General features: G+C 39.3%; 1 protein-coding gene across 1 annotated transcript; it reads left to right on the plus strand.

The window, feature by feature from the left end:
- Nucleotides 1–1749: 1749 nt before the first annotated feature.
- LOC125225505 (nodal modulator 1) lies at nt 1750–25227 on the plus strand. The gene is given in 20 exon segments (XM_048129254.1): nt 1750–1913; nt 2079–2465; nt 2767–2926; nt 3688–3936; nt 4479–4644; nt 5712–5873; nt 6490–6571; nt 7531–7721; nt 8502–8680; nt 10546–10719; nt 12620–12802; nt 13677–13860; nt 14886–15088; nt 15684–15743; nt 15746–15873; nt 17021–17161; nt 17775–17880; nt 19320–19524; nt 20991–21151; nt 23777–25227. Coding segments are annotated over 20 exon segments (3444 nt in total). The 5' UTR covers nt 1750–1767; the 3' UTR covers nt 23954–25227.
- The last annotated feature ends 881 nt before the right edge of the window (nt 25228–26108 follow it).

Raw genomic sequence — 26108 nt, forward strand, 5'->3', positions numbered from 1 at the left:
TCCGGTTCCGGCAGAATATCAGTGCTGCTGCCTCAGGGCGTAGCGTAATACTGAGCCGTAACCCTTTTGTCTTGTTGCGATGCGCACAGTATCATAGTACGCTATGGTAAAAATCTGTGTAATTTCCTGTTTTCCAATTTGCTTATTATGTATTCTAATTCTTTTTTGTAACTTATTTCTTTTGTGTATTGTGACAAACAAATAAACGTATATCTATCTATCTATCTAATAAAATGAAGTCTCAGCGTCAGAAGGCATTTACAGCATAACAATAAATAGTCCATTGCTTCTGGAAAGTTATGTATGAAAATGTTGGCATAATTAATGGAAGATTTTTTTTTGATTGGGATATGTACATTACAGGCCGAAGTTATTTTTCATCAACCCTCCCCATCCCTCCCCCTCTTCCCCCCCTTAAATAGCCGAAAATGCGGTTTTTCGCGATTTCTGACAAAACCGTTGTAGATACAGAAAAAGCGTGTAGGAAAAAAGTAATCCTTGATAAATTTATTACAAATCGTTCATTGACACTTTGGTTCTAGCACTTATAGGTTTCGCGTGATCCATCACGAAAGTTGGTCCTTTACTGCAATTTTCTTTAGTGAATGTTAAGTTTTCTCCCAAATTGCTTACGAAATCTGTTTGATATTACTAAAATATTATAAACTGAAAATGAATTTCAGGGTGAAAAATCACTACCATGGGTGGGACTTGAACTCACGGCTACTGGATTGATACTCCAGGGCTCTACCAACAGCTACCAAAAGCTCATCCCCAGTCATAGATACACTATATAGATCAATGGTACTCCTAGCGACTACTACCGTGAAAATATTACGTCTTAAATAGTTACTGGAATTCCAAGACATATTGGAAATTCCACCCATGGTAGTGATTTTTCTCCCTTAATTTTATTTTAGTCATGAGTTACAATATTTTAGTTATATCAAATTAATTTCGACGATTTCGTATGCATTTTGGGCGAAAACTTAACATTCACTAAAGAAGATTGCAGCAAAGGACCAACTTTCGTGACGGATCACGCGTAAACTATGTGCTAGAACCAAAGTGTTAATGAATGATTTGTAGTAAATTTATTAAGGATTACTTCGTTCTTACGCGCTTTTTCTGTATCTTCAACAGTTTTGTCAGAAATCAAGAAAAACCGCATTTTCGGCACTTTAAGGGAGGGTAGAGGGGTGACGCAGAGGAGGGAGGAGTGGGGAGGGTTGATGAAAAATAACTTCGGTCTATAACGTACATATTTCAATTTAAAAAAACCTTCCATTAATTATGCCGTAATTTTAGCTAATTTCCCCCTGCTAAAAATAACGGCGCTCAAATCAGCGCGCGTCGCGTCGCAGTCGCGTCACTATGACGTGACGTGAGTGCATGATTGGCAAGTCGTGACAACAATTGACAGTTCTGACTACAGATTAGAAAAATATCATGCCGGTTCAGAATGTTAGGATATGAAAATATGTTTGCACCATATTGACAACATAATAGGAAAAAAATCTTGAATATTTGCAAAAAAGAAAACTTACATTCAACTAAAATAATAATTTTAATAGATCAAAAACAATTGACTATGAACAGAATAAAATGTTGTGGATATCATAAAAGAATAATTTAATTTAATCACATATTTTTCATGTTTTGAATAAAGTGCTAATTACCAACCACAAACATCATTACTTTATTTTCTGTCATTATGTTTCTTATCAGACTTATCAGTTTACGCTTATCTGTGATATATAAGCGAAAATGGTTAATTTTCTAGGTTTACGAATTATTTCCTTAATTTATTGTATACCATTAGTTGTAAAATGTTACGGTAACGACATATTAGGATGTGGTGGATTTGTGAAAAGTCACGTTAACTTAGACTTCTCTAAAATAGAAATCGGATTGTAAGTTAACCTCACTTACTTAGTTTTCTTGCTTAATTAATCTAATTAGACCTTTAAACACATAAATAAATCGCAGTATAACGCAATAGAACAATGTTGTAATGTATTTAGAATTCTATAGCTGATATCCATTCATAATTTATATTGAAAGTTGTATTTTCATAGGTATACCAAAGAAGGTAGCTTAAAAGAGAAGACAGAATGCGCCCCAAACAACGGATACTATTTTCTGCCACTATACGAGAAGGGTGAATACGTGTTAAAGGTGCATCCTCCTCCGGGCTGGAGCTTTGAGCCCTCTGAAGTCAACCTGAATGTTGACGGTGTTACTGACCAGTGTTCTACCGGTCAGGATGTAAACTTCTCGTTTAACGGTTTTGGTATCACTGGGCTGGTGATCACGGCGGGACAGAAGCAAGGGCCTGCGGGTATTGCGGTCCAGTTGGTTAATGATAAAGGAGAAGTAAGGAACACTGTGACTTCTGCTGGTGGAGATTTCCATTTTACTCCAGTAATTCCAGGAAAATACACTGTGAAGGCATCACATCCAAGGTAAAACAATTTAAAGTTTGAATTATTCTTAAATAAAAAGTATGTAGTTACTTGGCCCCAATGAACTATACCTTGTACAAATTTTGAATAATACAAAATTTTTTGAATATAAATTTAAGAGTTTTCATTTGGTGGCTGATATTATTTGTGAAGCTAAAACCTTTTTTTCATTGAAGAAACCAAGAATGTTAATCTTTATGGTGGCTAAACTTAAAAATCAATAGATTTTGCTAATGTGCTTAGAGTGAAGCTCAGTAAAATATTTAATGATAACATTGTCAAACCATGTATTTACTTCTAGATGGAAGCTAGACCCATCTTCAGCTGTCGTCCAAGTGAAGGAAGGCAACACGGCCCTGCCTACAGGAGTGCTGGCAGTCAAGGGTTACGATGTGAAGGGAACTGTCACATCTAATGGGAACTCTATTAGTGGGCTCTATGTGCTGCTGTATTCTAAAGAGGTATGTAAAGAAAACAATGTTAAAAAGAAAACCTTGGAAATTTAATGAACTATTTTAAGTATTGTAACACATTCACTAACTGATGACAAAAAAATGGCCCGCTACATCAGAATCCAATCGTATTTTATAACAGGCAGTTGTAAACGACCCTCTTGTATGACGAGTTCTCTGGCATCTGAGCAAAGTTCATGAGTGTCCACCAGGAGGGTTCTTCTTCTTCTTCTTTACATCCTGTTACCCTCTGCTGGGGTGTAGGGCTCGAATCATATTTCTCCATTTACTCCGGTCTTGGGCAGTTTGGGCAACCTCCTCCCACCCCATGCCTAGCACCCTGAGCTCCTGCTGAACTGAACGACGCCAGGTCGATTTAGGGCGGCATACCAGGAGGGTTCTTGGCTGCAAAAAGCTTCATCACAACGATAAATATTACTTACTTACTTTGTTGGCGCTACGACCCAAAGTGAATCTTGGTCTCTAACACAAGAGCCACTTTACGCGGTCCGGAGCGACCTCTCGCCAGCCCTCGTTGAGTTCACGGAGATCTGCCTCCACTCTATCTGCCCAATGATATTTAGGATGGCCAGCGGGACGGCGTCCAGTTGGACAACCCAGATAGGCCCTCTTGACTGCCCGATCTTCACCAACATAAATATTAAAGGCATTATTTTACTTTTGAAAAAATCTACTACAAAAACTTCAAAAGGTGAACTTGGTTCCTACAAATAGGTGCCATTATATTAATAACATTTTTTAATCATCAGGAAAGCCCCAAACTCCGTGTTGAAGGCTGCAAGACTGCCCTCCTTCAGGGCGTCCCCGACTCTCCAATCTGCCACTCTATCACCGACAACAACGGGGAGTTCACATTCGGCCTGGTGCCAGCCGGCGAGTACAAGTTACTGGCGCTGTCCAAGAGCCCCGGACAGGCGACTGTCAGCTATAATGTGAAGCCGGACAGTGTGCCTTTTACTGTGTTACATGATAGCCAGTATATCAAAAATGCTTTTGAGGTTAGTATTTAAAAAAAAGTACACCTTGTTCTGTCCCGCACTACATTTACCACAGACAAATAAAATGGTGGATACGATATTCAGCTTTGGAAAGATCTGAAATTGAAATGGGACTGGGAAGAGTGCACTCAATTCATATGTTCTATGTTCAGTTGCCGCAACATTTTTTTATTATTTTGTATGTTTTTTATATGTTTACTGGATAGTGTTGTTACTGCTCCCTCAGTGAATGTTTGGGTCCTTGAGACATGCAGTGTGCATAAAATTTCTAAAATGCGTGCTCCTATATGAGTTTGATTAATTCATAATTTTTAATTGTATTTAAAAATGGTTAAAATTGGTTCCGTTTTAACCAACTGCTGTGTGGTCATTTAACTCTAAATGAAAAATTAACCAGACAAAGGCCACTTGTTTAGGGTGACGTGAGCTCTATTAAAATTTATAGTTTACTGGATACAGCCCTGAGACAGATAAACACTTTTTTTTTTACTCTTAGTATTATAACTATTTATACCCAATATTAGATTTTTTTTTCGTTTTAGGTGACGGGTTTCACGGTAATGTCTTCAGTGGTATCTACGGCGGGCGCAGGGTTGCCCAACGCACGCGTGTCGTTGGATGGTAAAGCGGTTGGGAAGACAGATGGTACTGGAAAATACACCCTGCCGTTTCTGCAAAGTGGGACCTACACGATCAGTGTCGAACATGGTAATTATTAGAAATATAAAACATTGATTTAAACTTTCACGATTATTACACATAATTATTTTTAAAATCGGGACTTAATGGCGTATTACATATTAAACTGACCTCCAACGTTTCAAGGACGGCGTTGTCCCCGTGGTCTCGGAGAAGACTGGCTTGAAATGACATCAACACCTTAAGTTGATAATCAAAACCAAGTGCGGGTAGTTCGAAAAACTCGCGCGGCTGTCAGAAGGTGTTGATGTCATTTCAAGCCAGTCTTCTCCGAGACCACGGGGACAACGCCGTCCTTGAAACGTTGGAGGTCAGTTTAATATGTAGTCATACGCGATTAAGTCCCGATTTTAAAAATAATTATGTTAAATATAAAACATTTATTTAACGCAACATTAAAGTACAAATAAAACAGAAGACATGCAAACAAAAAAACATTAGACGCTAAAATAAGACCCCCCCAGCTTAATGCCTCGGACGGCCGGATCGCTGGTTGTCGTAGACTTATACTGACCGGGATATAAACGGATGAGAACCCAATCCCACCATCTTGCCAATTTTGAAGAGTGACATAGCTTTTTCTAATGTTCTTAGATATAAGAAATAAGCCAAGTATGCTCTCGATTGTCACTTGCCTGGGTATTTCTTTGAAATTGAAATTTCTTTATTGCCACAGAAACGAATTGTCAAATTAGTAGTAGTAGTAGTAGTAGTAAACACTTTATTGTACAGAACAAATTACATGTACAGAGATTAGCAAGTAGTTACAAAAACTTAAATAATACTAAATTAAATCTAAGTACTAAATTTAGTTTTTAATTTTAGTCTTAGTTTCTTATTCTTATATAAATATGTAAATGAAATGTCGGTATTTTGACGCTACGCCACTGGTAGTTACATCATTGCTCATGATTGTCATGAACTACTCCAGTAAGTAAAATCCAGAGTTATTTATAATTTGCGATGTGTCATTGCAAACCTTGTTGCTTGAATCACAGGTCATTCTTGGTTGTCATTGGTTGATTTGTTGATCGGTTGAAGTCTGGATTGTTTAAGATGTGTAATTTTCTCCCCAGACCAAGCCCAATTCGACGACATCCAGCTAACGATATCTCCAACCGGCTCAGTCCGTATTCCCGAAGCGCGCGTGACGCGCTGGCGCGTCTGCGGCACTGTCACTCCGCCCGCCGCACGACACGTTGTCGTTCGGGATACCAGAGTATCCGTGGACAACCAGGGTGAGTTTAATATTGTCAACATAGAATCAATATAATTATAGAAAAAGTATTCCGCTACAGACCACCTCAGTACTAGACGCATTCAGGCCAACTCAAAGTTACCACGTAATCATGCGCGATAGCAGAGTAATTGTTGACAATCAAGGAGGTATATTGACCGGGATATAGACCGTGATTACCTTTTATAAGTCTAATGAAAATAACCGTGAATCAGTTAAAACTCTTAATCAAGGAGGTATTTAAATTCTCATCAAAAAATCGTAGGCATCCGGGCTGCCAGCTTGTGGCCTAAATTTATAACTTGAAATTGAAATTCGCTCTTGGTTGTTCGTTCATATAGATAAAAAGTTATTAGTTTTCTGCCCTTTATGTAAGTCCATTTATAATAAAACAAATGTACCATATAGTTGTTTTTTCAACTTGCCTGAATTATTCAATTATTTATAATTAACACATTCAGTGCCATTGAGTGCTACGAGCTACGAACGTTGAAGATAACATGAATAGCGAATTACGAACAGACAATCCGACTAGGTCACTGGCACTGAATGTGTTAAAAGTTTAGGTAAAGGCTTTGTTCGTATATTAATAAAGTTATGGATATAATTTTGAACAGGTAAATGGTGCACGTTCCTGCCCCCTGGCGTGTACAATGCGAAAGTGGACGTGTCTGAGCAGGAACAACGAGATGGACTGCAGTAAGTGTGCATTTATACCTATTCTTTTCAATTTGTTGTACTGCAAGAAATAAAAAAAATATTTGTTGAAATTGGAACCTTACCAATTGGTTTGGCTGAATCGTTGGGTGGACGATATTCGAAAAACTGCGGGACAACCCTGGATGCGACTAGACCAGGACCGGGATAACGGCCCAGCCACGACATTGGCCTAAGCGCGACAGCGGTGAGCGGCAGCCATACGTGCGAATGAAAAGTCACATCGCTGTGTCTCGCTCCAATGTATGGCCGCCGCTCACCGCTGTCGCGCTTAGACCAATGTCGTGGCTGAGCCGTAAGTGGTTTACACGAACGGAGGTCATAATTATGCTCAGCAGTGGGCGATTAATGATTATAGTAAAGGGTTTATTGTAAGAAAGTTCAACAGGTTTTCCCTAAATTTATTTATTTAAACTTTATTGCACAAAATATACACAAAAATGTCCAAATGGCGCACTTAATGCCAAAAGGCATTCTCTACCAGTCAACCATAGGGCCAAACAGAGATTCAATACAAATGGTGCAGAGAGAAAACAAAAAGGTGATGAACTAAGAAGAAAAGCAAACTATGTATATACTACATAATAGTTTCACATAAATAGATATTCATAATAAATATTCTAAATCATGCAAATACATAATATTGTCTTCGATTACCGCGATAGTTATTCATGATGATGATGATGGTATGTGGGTACTGGGTAGCTTTTGCTCATTATAATTTTTCCTCAGTCACCCGTTGACCACGAATGCTGTAGTGTTCGAAACGTCGGGATGAATTATAAATTCATTATACGCGATTTAATCCGTTTCCATAGTTTTATTTCATGCAAATACACTAATATCTGTGAGAAAGATTTACAGTAATGGTGGGAAGTGTTCTGCACTTTTTATTCTTATCAAAATTTAATCGGAAACTCATTGGGTTCAATTTCTTCAAGATACTACCCGCTCTCACACAAAATCACCGTAGCCCACTCATCCGTTTCCGACATCGCGTTTTCTCAACTGAAGGCTCTCGTGTCCGGCACGGTCCGGTGCCGGGCCGGCGCCACCGAGCTGCCGGTCACTCTTCGCACGTTAGCGCCGGACGGGAGCGTAGTGGGCAACCCCCTTACTACCACTGCTAAAGGTTTGTTGCATTACCTACTAATAAAATAATAAATTAGAGTTTGGGTTATGTGTTTGTGTGTGTGTGTGTGTTTATTTATTTATTTATTTAAACTATTGCACAGTAAAGAAATATACAAAAGGCGAACTTAATACCAAAAGGCATTCTCTACCAGCTAACCTTTGGGCCAAACAGAGATCTATAAGAGCTAATAGGTGCAAGAAATATAACAAGACGAGAAATTGAATATCTACTTAATAAACATAAATGGTTACGTGGTGTGTTGGGTTGTGACGACCGGTCCGGCTCTGTCGGTAGTGACCCTGTCTGCTAAGCCGCGGTCCTGGGTTCGAATCCCGGTAAGGGCATTTAATTGTGTGATGAGCACAGATATTTGTTCCTTTGTCATGGATGTTTTCTATGTATACAAGTATGTATTTATCTATTCAAGTATGTATATCGTCGCTTAGCATCCATAGTACAAGCTTTGCTTAGTTTGTTAAGGTCGTTGAGCTCAAGCGCATTACGCACAGCGGCCTCGACAAAAAAGGCCGAAATTGAAAAAAAATTATATAAAAAAACCCCGATTTAGTGAACCGATTTCCATCAAACATGGCTCAGGTACACTACTACCGACTAATTCAGCTTTCAAACAAAATAAAACTGTATCTAAATCGGTTCATCCGTTCGGGAGCTACTATAGACACATACACAGGCAGGCAGCAGACATACACGTCAAACTTATAACACCATCTAAGGTGAGAATCTAAAACCATTCAGTCCAATTTTTCCTTCTTTCAGATGGCAAATACACCTTCAAAGACGTTCTCCCCGGCAGCGTAGAGCTATCCGTACCATCCGACAGACTTTGCTGGGCCGAAAGTGTTCACAACATCGTGGTAACCCAGGAGACCGCTACAGTACCGGACTTTGTGCAGACTGGGCATGTTTTGAGGGCTACCAGTTCTCATAAGATTGAGGTTTGTGTCCACTGTGTTACATGATTTTTGTATATAATTATAATGCGATGTCAGTGCCATCTGATAGACTGGTGGGCGGAAAGTGTTCACAACATCGTGGTAACCCAGGAGATGGCTACAGTACCGGACTTTGTACAGACTGGGCATGTTTTGAGGGCTACCAGTTCTCATAAGATTGAGGTTTGTGTCCACTGTGTTACATGATTTTTGTATATAATTATAATGCGATGTCAGTGCCATCTGACAGACTTTGGTGGGCGGAAAGTGTTCACAACATGGTGGTAACCCAGGAGACCGCTACAGTACCGGACTTTGTACAGACTGGACATGTTTGGGGCTGTCCATAAATTACGTCATCGATTTTTTCAGATTTTAGACCCCCCCCCCTATAATCATCCTATCGTCATATCTTAATGACCCCCCCCCCCCCCTTCTCCCAAAATTGACGTCATTACCAGTTTGACAAAATAAAACATTGCAGATTTGAGAAAAATAGGGTATTATATGATTAAAACACTTGGTTATAGAATCATCTTTGATTATTTTTACTTTGGCAATAATCATTGATATAATATAACTACTTATAATATAATATAAATACATAGTATAAAACAAAGTCGCTTTCGCTGTCTGTCCCTATGTATGCTTAGATCTTTAAAACTACGCAACGGATTTTGATGCGGTTTTTTTAAATAGATAGACTGATTCTTAAAGAAGGTTTATATGTATAATACATTTAAGTACCACGGGCGAAGCCGGGGCGGGCAGCTAGTATTATATGTAATATTATTGTTAGAGTATTTTATCTGTAGTTATTACTGTATTTGTGTACATCTATGTTGCATTACTTATGTATGTTTATTATGAGTTATTTTAGTATTGTATGCGCCTTAGCCGCCTCTCACATTTGCAGTCTCACTTACTAGGTGTGCTGGAAGAAATTTCTTTTTAGAAATAATCTTTTTGTACGTGAAAAATAAACTATAAATAAGAATGACGTCAATTTCGAAACCCCCCCCCCCCCCATCAATCATTTACCGTCATCCGCAGACCAACCCCCCCCCCTAATTTAGAATGACGTAATTTATGGACGGCCCCTTTTGAGAGCTACCAGTTCTCATAAGATTGAGGTTTGTGTCCACTGTGTTACATGATTTTTGTATATAATTATAATGCGATGTCAGTGCCATCTGACAGACTTTGGTGGGCCGAAAGTGTTCACAACATCGTAGTAACCCAGGAGACCGCTACAGTACCGGACTTTGTACAGACCGGGTATGTTTTGAAGGCTACCATTTCTCATAAGATTGAGATTTGTGTCCACTGTGTTACATTTAGCATTTTTTTATGTACATTTACATTTAGCATTTTTTTATGTAGGTATACTGCGATGCCAGTGGCATCTGACAGACGTAGCAGAAAGGGTTTACACAATACCTACTGGACTTTGATCGGGCTATAACATAATTTAAGGAGTACCTATTTCTCATAACATTTAAACTGTCCACAATATCGAGGTAATGCAGGAGACAGCTACAGAGCAGGGCACAGTTTCCGACATTTGTGGCTATTTAAAGTGCCGTTATCCATACTAATATTATAAATGGGAAAGTGTGTTTGTCCGTCTTTAACGGCAAAACGGAGCGACGAATTGCCGTGATTTTTTAAGTGGAGATAACTGAAGGGATGGAGAGTGACATAGGCTACTTTTTGTCTCTTTCTAACGCGAGCGAAGCCGCGGACAAAAACTAGTATAGTCATAAAATAAATGTCCGTTATCGACCCAAATAAACTTTCTACGTGATGTAACAGCAATAGAAAAATTGTGCCAATGATTATGCAAAATTAATAATAATTTATTTTAGGTTGATTACATCAGTGACGACGGCTCAGAAAAAGGCACGTTAACCCTCCCAGCGGGCGCGAGCACGCACTGCGTAGGACAAGGGTTGCCCCGCAAGTACACGCTCACGCCGCGCGGCTGCCACCAGGTTAACCCGCCCACTGCCCGCGCAGACACCGGCGCTGAACACCCTCAGGTATGTTACTTTATAGCACAGAGAACCTCCTATAGAGTGGCAATCTTGTATATTTTGTTCGCGATACGAGTCACCAGTGTTTGGGGTGCGAGGAGCGGGCGGGGAATGTGTTAAGCGCGCTGTGATTGGCCGTTTCAAGGACGGCGGGCAGTCGCGCCAGATGAAAAGGGACAGAAGTATGACTGTCCCTCTACTGACGCGTAAGTGGCCAATGTAAGTTGACCTATGCCGGCTCTGAATAAATTATAAATATGACTTATTTGTGGAATGTAATTTTTAAATTTGAGCTTCTTGTTACCTTTCCACACCATTTCACACTACAGGTGGACATCTTTAAGGCATCAAAATACCCTTTTCCAATTTTTTAGTGCGAAAAACACGCGCTGCTTTCGGGTCTGTTACTTGGTCGATACTGATCGGGCACGGCGAGCGCCCACGCTTATATCAGTGCAAATACTAGGAAGGCTGGCGACAGCGAGTCGTCTTGTAATGGATGTCTATAGGGGTTGGTCTGTGCTTTATAGGCACGTTAACCCTTTTTTTTTCACGGAGTAGGAATGCAGTTGCGCACGCTGTGTGGGACTCACAGTTGCTTTCCCTTCTCCTGGCGAGAAGGGGAGAAACGGCCCTACCCACTAAAAACCCACTCCGGTGTTTCACCCTCTTTTCCGTTGTGAGAGCGCACTGGGTTCGGAACGTTTCACTTCACCACTGCGCTCTGCTAGCAGGCACTCTCTTATAAATTTGCTCATAAACTTTTAATTTATTTAAATAATATTTGTGTATAGTTTTTTTTTTTTAATGGAATTTGAATTGTATAAGTTTAGTAATTTCTGACATTTGTTTTTTATTTTTTATAACGACTGAAATATTTATTTCCTGCATGCGTATTTTTAATAGTAATTTTAGTATATAAGCGACTTGGTTTTGTCATGAACTGTAATGCTTATGTACTTTTTACACAAATAAATAATAAAATAATAAAGTACTAGCTTTTTCTCGCGGCTTCACCCGTTTACTAAAATAATTCAAACTTCACCCCCTCAGGGGGTGAATTTTGAAAAATCCTTTCTTAGTGCTCCTCTACACCTTATAAGGAACTTATGTGCCAGATTTGGAATCTCTAGACCGTAGACCGCATCATTCATTACCATCAGGTGTGATCGTGGTCAAACGTCTACCTATTCATACTAAAAAAAAAAACTAGAATCATCGGTTTCGGCTGTGCGTTGATATGTCAGTCAGTTTCTTCTTTTATATATTTAGAAGACTATTTTTGACACACCCCAGTAAAGGGATACAGCATAAAAAAAATATTGCGGGCCAGAAGGAATTTTAGAGGCGGGCCAGTTTAACACCAAAAAAATCATGTTTTCTACATTAAATTGAAGGACCGTCGTTGGCGCTTCGAATAATAGTTATTTGTCATACAAGGGTGTAAAGTTGTATTTGAATGCGTTGTGGAATTGAAAAACGAGCAAGGGAAAGGATTCTATAGTTGAAGTTCGAAAATAGAATCCTGAACTTGCGAGTTTTTTAACACACGAGAAGTAAAATTTATCGCGTTTATCACTGCTTCCAGTAGTTCCACAGGTGGTAAATCATCGTCACTCACTTTTATCAATTTTAAAGCAGAAAAAAATACTATATTCAAGGTCGAAACACTTTATCCACTAGTGGATAAAATGCGTTTTTACCCGCTGGTATTAAAGGATAAAACACGTGTTTCCGAGCTAGTGAGGGGAAAAATTCTTTCGTGGGCCGGATTTGACCTGTGGGCCGTACTTTGCCGTGTTGGTGTGAAAAGATTGTATGTTTCGGCATAATCATGAGATTTTTTGAATTTTTTGATAATGTGTTAAAACACACATTTTTGAAAACACACATTTTTGTCCCCCAGCCAATAAACTTCATCGCCGTAGCCCACTCCGTGGTTCTCCGCGTAACCTCCCCTGAACCAGTCAAAGACCTGGTGCTGAAGATCGGAGCTGATGGCCACGGTGCTCGCGCCATTGGACCTCTGAAGGCTCAACCTAGGGCTGGAGGTGGATACGTGTTTGAGCATGAAATGTTCATGAAAGAGGTAAGAAATAAACTACGAGTACTATAGGGAACTTGATTGTAGTTCAAAGAAAATATATTATACCACGCACGAAATAAAGCATCATTATCTGATGATCATAAGAAAAACATGGACAGAAGTTATTTTTTAATCCAATTTCTATTTTATAAGTCAGTTAGAAACATATAAAGTAACTGAATTGACCCTGACGTCACTCAATTCGATTTCATATAAATTCCATATTAGAAAGTCGTTCAATTCGTTTTGACAGTTCTTAAAGAGAAGCTGATTTGACTAGGATGCGAGTAGCCTATTGCATTGAAATACTTGGCGACTAAAAATACTGAGATTGATCTTGAACAGGGACAAATTTGGCTTCAAATATGACGCATATGCATTGCCTACAACAACTTCGGTCTGAATCGCGTGACCTCTTATGTGTTCTACGAAAGCACATCGCTAGCGTGATGTAGGATTAGCCTCAGTAATGACAGCGCCATCTAGACACAATCTTCGTAAGCTGTTCCAGTTACTTAATATGTAACGTAGAATATGAAGACTCAACATCATCATCCTCGCGATATCCCGGCGAACGACACACAAAAGCGACTGCCATCTGACTTTCCAACCCGAAGGGTAACTAGACCTTATGTTTCCTCACGATGTTTTCCGAAAAGCGACTGGCAAATATCAAATGACATTTCAACACATAAGTTCCGAAATACTCATTACAAAGGGCCAAAGTTGTATTTTAACGCCGAGTGTGGAATTGAAAAACGAGCAAGTGATAGGTTTCTATAGTTGAACCGCGAGCGAATCGAGTGGTTTAAGAATATAATCCTGAACTTGCGAGTTTTTTTAACACACGAGAAGTAAAATACATTTTTTTTTTCAGGGCGAAGTAGCAGTAGTTTCCGCAGAATCCTCCACTCTCCTCTTCAGCCCATCAGACCCACAACAAGTAGTCGGTTCCTCCGACTGTCAACCTCAGGCGTTGACCATCCGCGCCGTCAAGGGCCTGTCTTTGGCTGGTCGTATCATACCCCCTGTGGCTGGAGTCACAGTCACTTTGACCTCAGGTTAGTATTCAATTCAAACCTTCCGAGATAGACAAGCGCGGATCCAGATTCGTGCCCAGGGTGGGGGGGGGTCACGTGGTCTATTTGTATGGCCAACCTAGGCTCCAGGTGGACAGCTGCACAGCTGAAGAATTTTATATGTGAGAGCGAGAAGAAGATACTGACAGTGACTTGCCTAGACACTTGCACAGGCGCCACCTGGCGGGATGAAATGTCAGTGTGCCTCCTCATTGATTCGAAATATGATGCTTATGGATTGCCCACAGCAACATTGCTTTGCCACGCGTAACCTTTTAGAAAAATTGCAATGGTATGTACCGTTAGCGCGATGTAAAATTATTGCCAGTGAGAACAGCGCCACCTAGTCTTCTTATCATTAAACTCTAACCTGTAAATTATTTTAATTGGGTTAAATTGTGGCGTAGACGAGTATACAATTTCGTTATCTTTCAAGCCCAAGAATGGCACTGAAGCTTGAGTAGTTTCATGTGCTCTGCTTAACCCTTTATGGGATCATAGAGGAATGAGTAAGGAAAGAATTGTAATATACATCAGTAAATTCGAGTTATTTGTAGTGACATCTATCGTTAATCACGCGTCAAGGAACGCGATCTATTGACAACAAAGAGGATGGAGTATTACTGAGCGAGTTACTGTCAAAGTAAAATGTGTAATCACAGTGCACAGACTGCCATCTCTCGACACAGGCTTAAAACTTTTGAACCTCAGTTTTAACAATTTCGATATGTGTTAAAATGTCAAATATTAATATTAGCGCCATCTAGCCGAGCGTCCCCCAAAGGTGTATCGCCATCTAGGTCACCGTACATTTTTCTGTATGGTTTTGAGGTACGTTTTTTTCTTAGACTTTGTCTGTCTATACGGAGTTACATATGTCTTTAATTGTCAAGTAGCAGTACTGATAATTTACGCTATTTGACTCTTGTTTGACGCTAGATGTCACTACAAATAACTCTAATTTACTGATATCTCTTACTTATATCATGTTCAATGCTTGCTCTCAGATGATTTGGAGCTGACCCAGACTACAACGACCGCTGGCACCTACAGTTTCGGCCCTCTGGACGCGAGCAAACAATACTCGATCACCTGCTCCAAGGATTCGTACGTGTTCGACGGGCCTAACGACGCCGGGGACGTCCGCGCTCACAAACTAGCCGAGATTATAGTGGAACTGGTGGATGATGCTGATGGGAAACCTTTACAGGTACTTGGCCATTTTTTTCAAAGTTGTCCACCCCACTTTTTTTTTGGATTTGGATATTTTTATGTGGTTTCCACTCAGAATCGTGAGCTCTTTCAATTCTAATAGGAAAAAAGTGATCCAAACTTTTTTTTCTCATTCCGTTACCATTTTTTCATACATTTTCTATGGCGGTAACGAAAAGGAACGTTCGAAAAAATGTATGGAAATTTTGGAACATTTTTTTCTCCTATCAGTATCAAAAGAGCTCGCGATTCTGAGTATTACTCGCGTAAAAAATACCCATGTTACAAAAAAAGTGGGGTGGACAACTTTGAAAAAAATGGCCCACTTAATTAGATATATTAAATTAATTTTATTACATAGTATATATTAATAGTTATTTGTTTTAAAAGGGGGCAAAGTTGTTGTTTAACCGCTCGTGTCAATATTGAGACTCGAGCAAGCGAAAGAACTCACTCAATTCGATTTCATATAAATTCCATATTAGCAAGTCGTTCAAATTCGTTTTGACAGTTCGTAAAAAGAAGCTGATTTGACTAGGAGGCAAGTAGCCTATTACTATAATTAGATATTTAATGAACTCTATTATATACAGGGTGCCCTAGTCTCTGTAAGCGGCGGTTCTTACCGTCGTAACCTGGTCTCCGGGGCTTCAGGGTCCTTCGCTTCAGCTCGCTAGCACCAGCCGAGTACTACGCCAAGCCTCTCATGAAGGAGTACAAATTCAGTCCCCCGCACGAGATACTCACCGTGCAAGAGGGCCGTGAACACAAGCTGACTCTCAGGTAAGTTTGTAGCAAAGACATATAGACAGATAAGTACTGAATGTGTTCATCATCCTCCTTGCGTTATCCCGGCATTTGCCACGGCTCATGGGAGCTTGGGGTCCGCTCTGACAACTAATTCCAAGATTTGGCGTAGGCACTACTTTTACGAAAGCGACTGCCATCTGACCTTCCAACCCGAAGGGTAACTAGGCCTTATTGGAATTAGTCCGGTTTCCTCACGATGTTTTCCGTCACCGAAAAGCGACTGGCAAATATCAAATGACATTTCGCACATATGTTCCGAAAAACTCATTGGTACGAGCCGGGGTTCGAACCCGCGACCTCCGGATCGAAAGTCGCACGCTCTTACCGCTAGGCCACCAGCGCTTAACTACCTGAATACTGAATGTGTGTGTGTGTGTGTGTGTGCGTGCGTGCGTGCGTGCGTGCGTGCGTGCGTGCGTGCGTGCGTGTGTGTGTGTGGTACTGAATGTGTTAATATGTACTAAATTGTGTAAAGCATGACCAGAAATATATAAAGTCAGGAGGGCGCTGTTGTTCTGATAGTTCAGTTTAATGTTTTAATGAAATTCCGTAACGTAACGGCGCGTAGTCATATATTTCTGGTGAGGCTTTGCCACAGTATAAAACCAGTAATAAATTCTTGTAACAAATTTTGCGCCGCACGGTTTGTCCTTGAGAAGTGCTCTGCGCGAGCGAATAGCAGCGAGTACATAGGGAACCGAGGATGCCGGTCGCGTCATGCGACAGAGCCAAATACTCATCTACATACATCTTTCTATCATACATTTTATGTTATTAGCTTAATATTACGTCTTATGTCTGCTGTCAATTTACTTGTACAGTGGCGGTATTCCGCATCTGATTGATATTTGTGCTGTCACTTATTTTTAGTTTAGCTCTTAGCTTAGTTTATTTAGTCCGGGACCCACTGAAAATCAGCGCTTCGGCATGCCGTGGCAATATGATGAGTGGGCTCCCAATTTAACATCTAGATTGTGTTGTATTTATCTTTGTTATATTTGTCCAAACTGATGTTAAATAAAAAATATTCTATTCTATCTCGTCGCTGCTGCCGGAGATTAACTGCTGACTCTACTGAGTCGTCCTTATACTGTGGCTTTACAAAGCATTTTTTTTTCAGAGGAGTCCGCGTTGCGTGGTCGTGTGTCGGTCAGCTTGTTTCCCTCGGTGGAGTGGGCTGGGCCGGGGCCACGGTCGTTGCCAAGGCAACAGGAAAGTGCGCCAGCGAGGAGGCTACTACCGAAGCTAATGGAGCCTTCAGGTAATTGTAAAAACAGTCCAACTATTATTAAAGTAAAAAAAAGACAAATGTGAATGTGCACGGGGAAACGTCCCACTTTGTCGATTAATAAAGCCGCTTTGTCAGTTTATATGAAGATACAAGTAAATCTCGTCTTAATGGTAACCAACAGTGGGCCTTTTTTTTTTAAACATACTCACAAATTTAGTGACTATATACATATAACAACATACATTTGAACATAGGATGCGTAAGATACTGTCATACCTAGTTCTGAATTGTTGATGACGCGGAGTATGCATGTTTTTAACAGTTAGATCAGAAGAATAAAAGCCAACTTTAGTTAATAGTAATATATTACAATCAGTTGACAGTCAATCGATTTTTTTAAATAATAACTTCATTCTGTTCTAATATTATTTTCAGAATTCATTGCAAATCCCTTCTGTCGTTGTTATGGTCAAGGACTTTAATTGTTGAGCCTTTTAGAGGCCACAATGTTTATTTCATACTTAAAGTAAGACGTGTCCCAACTGAGATACAACAATATAATATAAATGAGCTAGAAGTGGATCAACAATTAAAGTCCGTGACAGTACAACACATGCCACTTACGTTAATGTATTTTGTACAGAATACGCGGCCTTCTGCCCGGATGCGTGTACACTCTGCAACTCAAGGACTCATCCGCACCAGAGTTGGTCGGGCTCAAGCTCGTCAAGGCACCGTCTTCGATTCAAGTTAGTATCTTACTATCCAAGTTATAAGATGAGCATTTCTTCTTCTAATGAACACAAGTTAAATTATAATCTATTGAAAATATTTCAACTTGTGCTGTCTTAAAGTAGTCACACTACTATGTATATAAAATCCAGTTCGATTCCAGCCTCAGGCACCAGAGGACTTGGTCACTTTTTCTTTCATATGTGTAATTTATTTCGGTTTTAATGAGCATTTCTTTTTTTATTTTGCCACTTTTATGAAGTGTGATATTTTTGAAAAAAAAAATATGCTATTTCTACTCAGAATTCCTATCTTTTTCAATCCTAGTAGTTAAAAAAATTATCCCATACGATTTTTTCTTATTTTGTTACCATTTTCTGTACATGTTGTATGGGGTAACAAAAGAGGAAAGTAACAAAAATGTATGGAAATTCTGGGACACTTTTTGTCTCCCAGTGAGATTGAAAGTACTCGTGATTCTGAGTACAATTGACCTAAAATTTTTTTAAAACAATCAACATTTTTTTGTTGAAAAAAAAAAAAAAAAAAAAGAAATGCTCTGATAGCAAGTCACTCGATGAACGCTTATTGGACTTTTTAGACGTGTAAAATCAAGAAGGAGCGTCTGCGAAAGATCTTATTAAAAATACATATTTTACAACTCAGATAGACGTAGTTGTGTGACTCCGTAATGCGTTACTGCCTGGCAAAAAAATAGCAGGGAATAATAGGGGTGCCATCGACACCGTCTATGTAAACCGTTTTGCACGTAGCAACTGAGTCACTTTTTTAACCGACTTCTTTACCGAAAATAAAGAAGAAGGAGGGTATATATTCGGGATAATTTTATGTATGTCACCTGATTACTCCGAGACCCGTGGTCCGATTTCGATAATTCTTTTTTTGTTTGAAAGGAGCTACCTCCAAGGTGGCCCCATATTAATCTAGAGCTGTTCGAGTTCGAGTTGAGGGAACTCCTCAATTTTTAAAGGCACATGTATGGTGATTTCGGTGTTTTCTTAAGTAACTGTGTAGTTTCTCTCGAAAACTAGCATGTTAAAGTGAACCTCATGATGATGATTGTTCTTTTTGAAGTCGGTTGTATTTTTTTGTAAAAGTTTTTATTATGTATGAGAAATGTAAATGTTGCTATGATAAAAAAAAAAATTCTAATCTACTCTTTTTTGTGAATCTGTAACTTATTTTACGAATTTCATTAATTATCCTTTAAATAATTGTCTAAACAATTACAAAAATATGTATAGCAATAAATTCTGCTGTCAAATTCTGAGGATCAAAATCCTTACAATTCATACGTTGGCGCATACAAATTAATCTATATAGAAACGCTAAAAAATAAACTCTATTTTTAAAATACAATCTTTGACATCAAATTTTACGAATTTCATTAATTATCCTTTCCTTATTTGTCTACTAAACATATGTATTATTCCAGGTGAAAAACAACCAAGACATAACCGACGTCCAACTGATCGCCATCCAGCCGCAGCAAATAACTGACACCAATGTTCTTGTCTACACTCCCAACATAGACCACTATAAGACCCTACGTCTTACTTTAGCATTGGAAACTACCCCGGATGCTCCTATATATTCCACCAAACTTGACAGCGCTGGATACAGTCAAACTCTGAATCCGGGTATGTAAATTTATCAGAAACCCAAGGATTTCATAAATACTCTATAACAGACTCCAATGTGCTTGTCTACACTCCGAACATTGACCATTATAAGACCCTTCGTCTGACTCTGGCATTGGAAACTACCCCGGACGCTCCTATATACTCCACCAAACTTGACAGCGCTGGATACAGTCAAACTCTGAATCCAGGTATGTAAATTTATCAGAAACCCAAGGATTTCATAAATACTCTATAACAGACTCCAATGTGCTTGTCTACACTCCCAACATAGACCACTATAAGACCCTACGTCTCACTTTAGCATTGGAAACTACCCCGGATGCTCCTATATACTCCACCAAACTTGACAGCGCTGGATACAGTCAAACTCTGAATCCGGGTATGTAAATTTATCAGAAACCCAAGGATTTCATAAATACTCTATAACAGACTCCAATGTGCTTGTCTACACTCCCAACATAGACCACTATAAGACCCATATTGACCAGGATATAGACCGTGATTACCTTTTTGATTTTTGGTTTTCCGTGATCATGATGCATGCAACTGCGTCGAAATATCGGGAGCTCGACAAAAATCAAAAAGGTAATCACGGTCTATATCCCGGTCAATATAAGTCTAATGAAAATAACCGTGAATCATTCAAAACTCTCACTATAAGACCCTTCGTCTGACTCTGGTATTGGAAACTACCCCGGACGCTCCTATATACTCCACCAAACTTGACGGCGCTGGATACCTACAGTCAAACTCTGAATCCAGGAATGTAAATTTATCATAAACCCAAGGATTTTCATAAATACCCTGTAATTCCGGGTTTAAATTTGCAACATAGACCATAGGGAACTTGACTGTAGTTAAAATAAAATATTTGACGTGATCTGATCTGGTTCCGGCAGAATATCAGTGCTGCTGCCTCAAGGAGAAGCGTAATACTGAGCCGGAACCCTTTTATCTTGTTGCGACGCGTACAGTATTATAATAAACTATGTAAAAATCTGTGCAATTTCCTGTTTTCCAATTTGTTTATTATTTACTAGCTTTTACCCGCGGCTTTGCTCACGTTAGAAAGAGACAAAAAGTAGCCTATGTCACTCTCCATCCCTTCAAATATCTCCACTTAAAAAATCACGTCAATTCGTCGCTCCGTTTGGCCGTGAAAGACGGACAAACAAACAGACACACACTTTCCCATTTATAATATTAGTATGGATTTTAATTATTTATTGTAACTTATTTCTTTTGTGTATGTCAAGTAAATAAACGGAAAAAAAAGTATTTGTTTCATATCTTTTCATTATTGGGAAGAATAGATTATTTTTTTAAAGTTTTTTATTTGTTCTCCTAATAAATAAAGAAATAAAAGCGGCAAAAGAAATGCTAATTTTTTGTTTATGAAAATTGTATAAAGTATGTGTAATTATTTTTTAATGCTTATGTATTTTATTAATTTTTACTTGCAGGTCTGATGTACGTGTTACCGCGCCTGCCAGCCGATAATAAGACGTATATCGTGCAGTTAGAGTCCACTTTGTCTAAAGCGACGCATAGCTATGAGGAAGTGGTCGGTTATTTCACCTCGGATGGTCAGTTCAAGCATTTCAATTTGGAGTTTTTGCCGAAGGTGAGTGTCATAAATTCATAATGATTTTTACAAGTTTTTATTCAACTTGCCTTGTTAGTATGTTAGTTTGGGCAAAGAGGATCGAGTTTTATAGAGAGTTACTGTCAAAGTAAAATGTGTAATCACAGTGCATAGACTGCCATCTCTCGACACAGGCTTAAAACTTTTGAACCTTAATTTTGACAATTTGGCCCATATTCTTAGCTTGATATGTGTTAAAATGTCAAATGTTAATATTAGCGCCATCTAGCCGAGCGTCCCCCAAAGGTGTAACGCCATCTAGGCCACCGTACCTTTATCTCTATGGTTTTGAGGTACGTTTTTTTCTTAGACTTTATCAGTCTATATGTCTTTGGTTTGGGTCAAAACGTAGAAGCTAAATTTGACCCACTTCCCGGTTTCCGATTGAGCTGTAATTTCGCACACATAATGTAAATCACGTGACAATGCAATATTATGGTATCATGGAGCTGATCTGATGATGGAGCAGAAAGGTGGTCATAGAAACTCTGTTATGAAACGTCGCATCGCTTGCGAGAGCAGTAGATGACTGTTGAAAGAAAGGTACAGTCTGCAATGAAAGCTTGTGCCAAAAATGATTTTTTTGCAAAAAAACTTATTCGTCATTTACATAGAATTAGATCTTTAAAACCCTACACAAAAGATTAGACTTATATTGACCGGGATATAGACCGTGATTACCTTTTTGATTTTTGTCGAGCTCCCGATATTTCGACGCAGTTGCATGCATCATGATCACGGAAAACCCGGTCAATATAAGTCTAATGAAAATAACCGTGAATCATTAAAACTCCTACACAAAAGATGTTAAGATAAGTCTATAGTTTATTCTCCAAAAACCACAGATCAATACAACAAGATGGCCCTTACAGGGCGACTCGCGGTCACCAAGCATACGACAAATCAGGTTTATAAAAGTTTGAACGCGTGCGACACCGATCAGTAGCGCCCAAGTATACGACCCGCTAACAGTGTCCGTGTCCGCTCGGGAAAAAATCTTAAATAATCAATTTTGGTTGCAAACAATGGTCTCTTACAGCATAAAGTGGTGTGGCAAGTCTTCTAACACTTCTACATGTAAAAAAGATGGAACAACATTCCACAGTTAAGTCAAATTAATTATTTTGTTGAATATTGTTTATTGTCCGCGGAGTTCATTTATACTGGTCAATATGGTTGTGCTGAGCGGCGCCGAGGCGCGTCCATCCCTCTTTACCGAGTTAACAATGTGATATGCTATCCCTTTCACGTAAACGACTAGGCATGGGGCCATGTTAGTTTATGTCTGTTGCGGGAACTTCGTACTGCCGTTCGTACCATGTGCTACCATTTTATGAAATATAAAAGAAAGCAGATTTGTAATAGTGAATAATTATCTAGAATCTGTAGAGTCTGTAGTGGTATTTAGTTCATTGATTAGTTTAGAATATTTAGTTGGTTATTTAACTTAGTAAACGTAAGTAAAAATGCACAGTTTAGTTATTAGTTACTAGAATGATTTTTATTGAGATGCTATCACAATTATCATCCTCCTTGCGTTATCCCGGCATCGGCATTCGCCACGGCTCATGGGAGCCTGGGGTCCGCTTTGGAAACTACTACCAAGATTTGGCGTAGGCACTAGTTTTATGAAAGCGACTGCCATCTGACCTTCCAACCCGAAGGGTAACTAGGCCTTATTATAATTTAATTATAATATTATAATTTGTTGCAAAACAAATTCACCACAGTACTGGTACCGGTACCATTGTCTATAATAGACATGTCCCATTCCCATCCCTACTGCTAATCATAAAGGCGCGCCATTATTTGAAACGACCAATGGCAGCACCGTGCGCGCCCGCCTCACCCCGCAAGGATTGGTGATTTGCGTCTCGAACAATATCGCTTGCATTTGGCTTCTAGTGGGGTGTTCTGTGCCAAAAACACATGTTTGGCAGTGTTTTTGTTTTTTGGTTTTAATACACTTCTTTTTATGAATGTATGTTATGTATGATGCCTGGTGCCGTGGCCGAATGGCATTTCTACGACGCGAAACGAAAACGAAACGCCGCGAAAGGTAGTCTGGCTCTGTCGCGCCAATACGCAAGAGCGATAGAGATAGATATCTACCAGCGTTTCGTTTCGTGAGCGTTTGTGCCATTCGGCTATGTACCCTGATGTCGTTTGTGTGAATGATGCCTATTATAGGGTAGAACGACTATATAAGGACCTTCATGAACACCATTGACTGTAACAAATATTATGTCTTTGCAATAAATATTTCTATTTCAAAATCCAGAAAACAGTGTATTTCACGAAAGTTATTCTAGAAAACTATTACAAAAGTATTGTATGTAACTTCGCCTCAAATGATTAGTTGATTACCCATGCCACTCGCCTTTTTAGAAATGACGATGATGTAGTTCATTACACGTAATTTCATTGGCTCAGCGACCTAAAAAGGATCTCGGCCTCCGACAAAAGAGATCGCCACTCTGTCTTATCCAGCGTCACTTCGCTAGTTGAGTACACAGAGAGCGGACAAGTCTTTCAAGGCTTCATCGCACCGGCGATATCAGCGACGCCTCTTGTAGTTCATTATACATTTAAATTTTGTTCCAGGTGAAGTCCTCCGAGCAAGAGCTCCGTCAAACCTCCCTCCTAGTGGTCCCGCTGTTCCTCCTGGCCCTCCTCGCCTACCACCGGCGCGCCGCGCTGCTCGAGCACCTCACCGCGCTGGCGCCGCCAGCCAGCGCCCCGCGCCTACTAGACCTACTAGAGCGAGAGCTGACGTGTTAGACCATGCCAGTATAGACCAGATTGTGAGCAGTGTTAATGCTGCTGGTAAGAAGAAGAAACAGTAAGATCCTGTTTGTATTATACCAACCAGCGACCAGCTCCTACTAGGCCTACTAGAGCGAGAGCTGACGTGTTGGACCACGCTAGTATAGACCAGATTGTGAGCAGTGTCAATGCTGCTGTGAAGAAAAAGTAACAGTGAGATCCTTGTGAGATTCTCCCATCACACTTTTTCTGTGCATACGTTTTGGATTTTCTCGACATAGGGACGTTTTGAGCTACGGTCATCATTTCTACCTAAAACAAGTTTATACAAAAATACGAGTATATATATTCAAGTCACAGCTCTTGCCGACGCCAGTCAGCCGAGCCTACTAGAGCGAGAGCTGATGTGTTAGACTACGCCAATACAGATTGTTAGCAGTGTTAATGCTGCTGGGAAGAAGAAACAACAGTGAACATTTTAGATACCCTTGTGAATTCTCCTATCACACTTTTCCCGTACGTACGATTTTCTCAACATAGGGATGTTTTTAACTACGTCATCCTTTCTCACAGCGAGTCACAGATCTCGCCACCACAAGTTAACGACTCACGCTTGCCAGGCCTACTAAGTCGAGACTAGTATAGACCGAATTGTGAGCAGTGTTAATACTGCTGAAAGAAAGACACAGACAATTTTATAGTTTAAAACATCCCGTCTCAACTTATCTCCTATTTTATGTTGTAATACGAGTATAATGACGTAGCTAATTCAGTGGTTTCCTCTATTCGACTTTTTACAACGTCATTATTTTGGCAAAGTAATGAAATCAATTAGTTGAATCGAGTCGCGCATTTCTAGTACAGTTAAATTTTAACACGTATAGATCGCCTTATTTAGGCAAATAAGCGTTACGATTTTAACCTGCAAATTGATATATCATACACGTTTTTAAATACTGCCCTGTAATATCCATTCATACTACAATAGTAGGTATGCATTCCTCTTAAAATTATGTGTGTAGGTGCAAAAAAAGTACATATTAAAATAACCGTTACCGAGTGTCAAGTGGTATTACGAATTTTTACATGTAAGCTAGTTTTAAATTGCATGAAAAGACTTAACCGTTTTATATTTTCTCAAATAGTAATTTATTTAAATCTTTTTTTTTTAATGGTGAACGAATGAATTGAACAATTTTAAAGGTTATTATGTTTTAATTTATGTAGATGCATTTATGTTCAGGTGGTGTGTTTTTAATTATGTCAAATAAAATGGTCAGTTGAAGTAATAAACGAAGTTTTATTTAATCCTAAAACAATTGTGTATAAATTACCATGGAAATGTTTCTTTAGATATGGAATTAGAATTGAAAAATATTAATTGCTCACGTCTCACATAATAGTACATTACTACAGAGGCCGGGACAAAGGGGGTTGCCGGCCGAAGACATATAGACGGCCGAGCGAAGCTAGATCGGCAGCGAAATAGAGGTCTGAGGCGGGCAACCCCATTTCCCGCCGAGGTATGTATAGTGCTTTTCTCAAACATGGTATGAAATAAATAAAGTCTACTGAAAATAGTAACTTTGGGGTCACTATCAAATTTACCTTATCGCTAAAAGACTATATAGCTGACACGTCTGGATTGTGTTATGTCTTTGTGGCTACGTAGACATGAATGCTAAATGTGTCTTTAGCAAAACGTCTGGATCTTAAAACGTAACAATTTAAAATGATCTAACTGCAAAACATCTTCATCTTCGAATGTCTGTATTACAAAACAGACATGAACGCTAAACGGTCAAGGAGCAAAAAATCTGGATTGTTTAATGTTTTTATTGCTAAATAGAATAAACGCCAAACGATCCGTTAGCAAAACGTCTGGTTTTAAAATGAAGTGAATGAATGAAGTGTCTTGAGATTTGAGAATTCAAACCTTCTCACACTGTTAATAAGAACTGTTCTGTTACATATTTATAAACCATGGCGATGACACATTATATTTCCGGACGTTTTGCTACTGAATAGTTCTGTGTCGACGTCAATTAACTAACTACACTTTTGGCTTTTTAGATATGCTAATCATACGGACTATGTATATTTCCAGACGTTTGGCTACTCATTCATTCTAAGTCTTAGCCATCCAGTTAAATTTACTTTTTGCTGATTG

Source organism: Leguminivora glycinivorella, chromosome 4, assembly GCF_023078275.1.
Source record: "Leguminivora glycinivorella isolate SPB_JAAS2020 chromosome 4, LegGlyc_1.1, whole genome shotgun sequence".
NCBI lineage: Eukaryota > Metazoa > Arthropoda > Insecta > Lepidoptera > Tortricidae > Leguminivora > Leguminivora glycinivorella.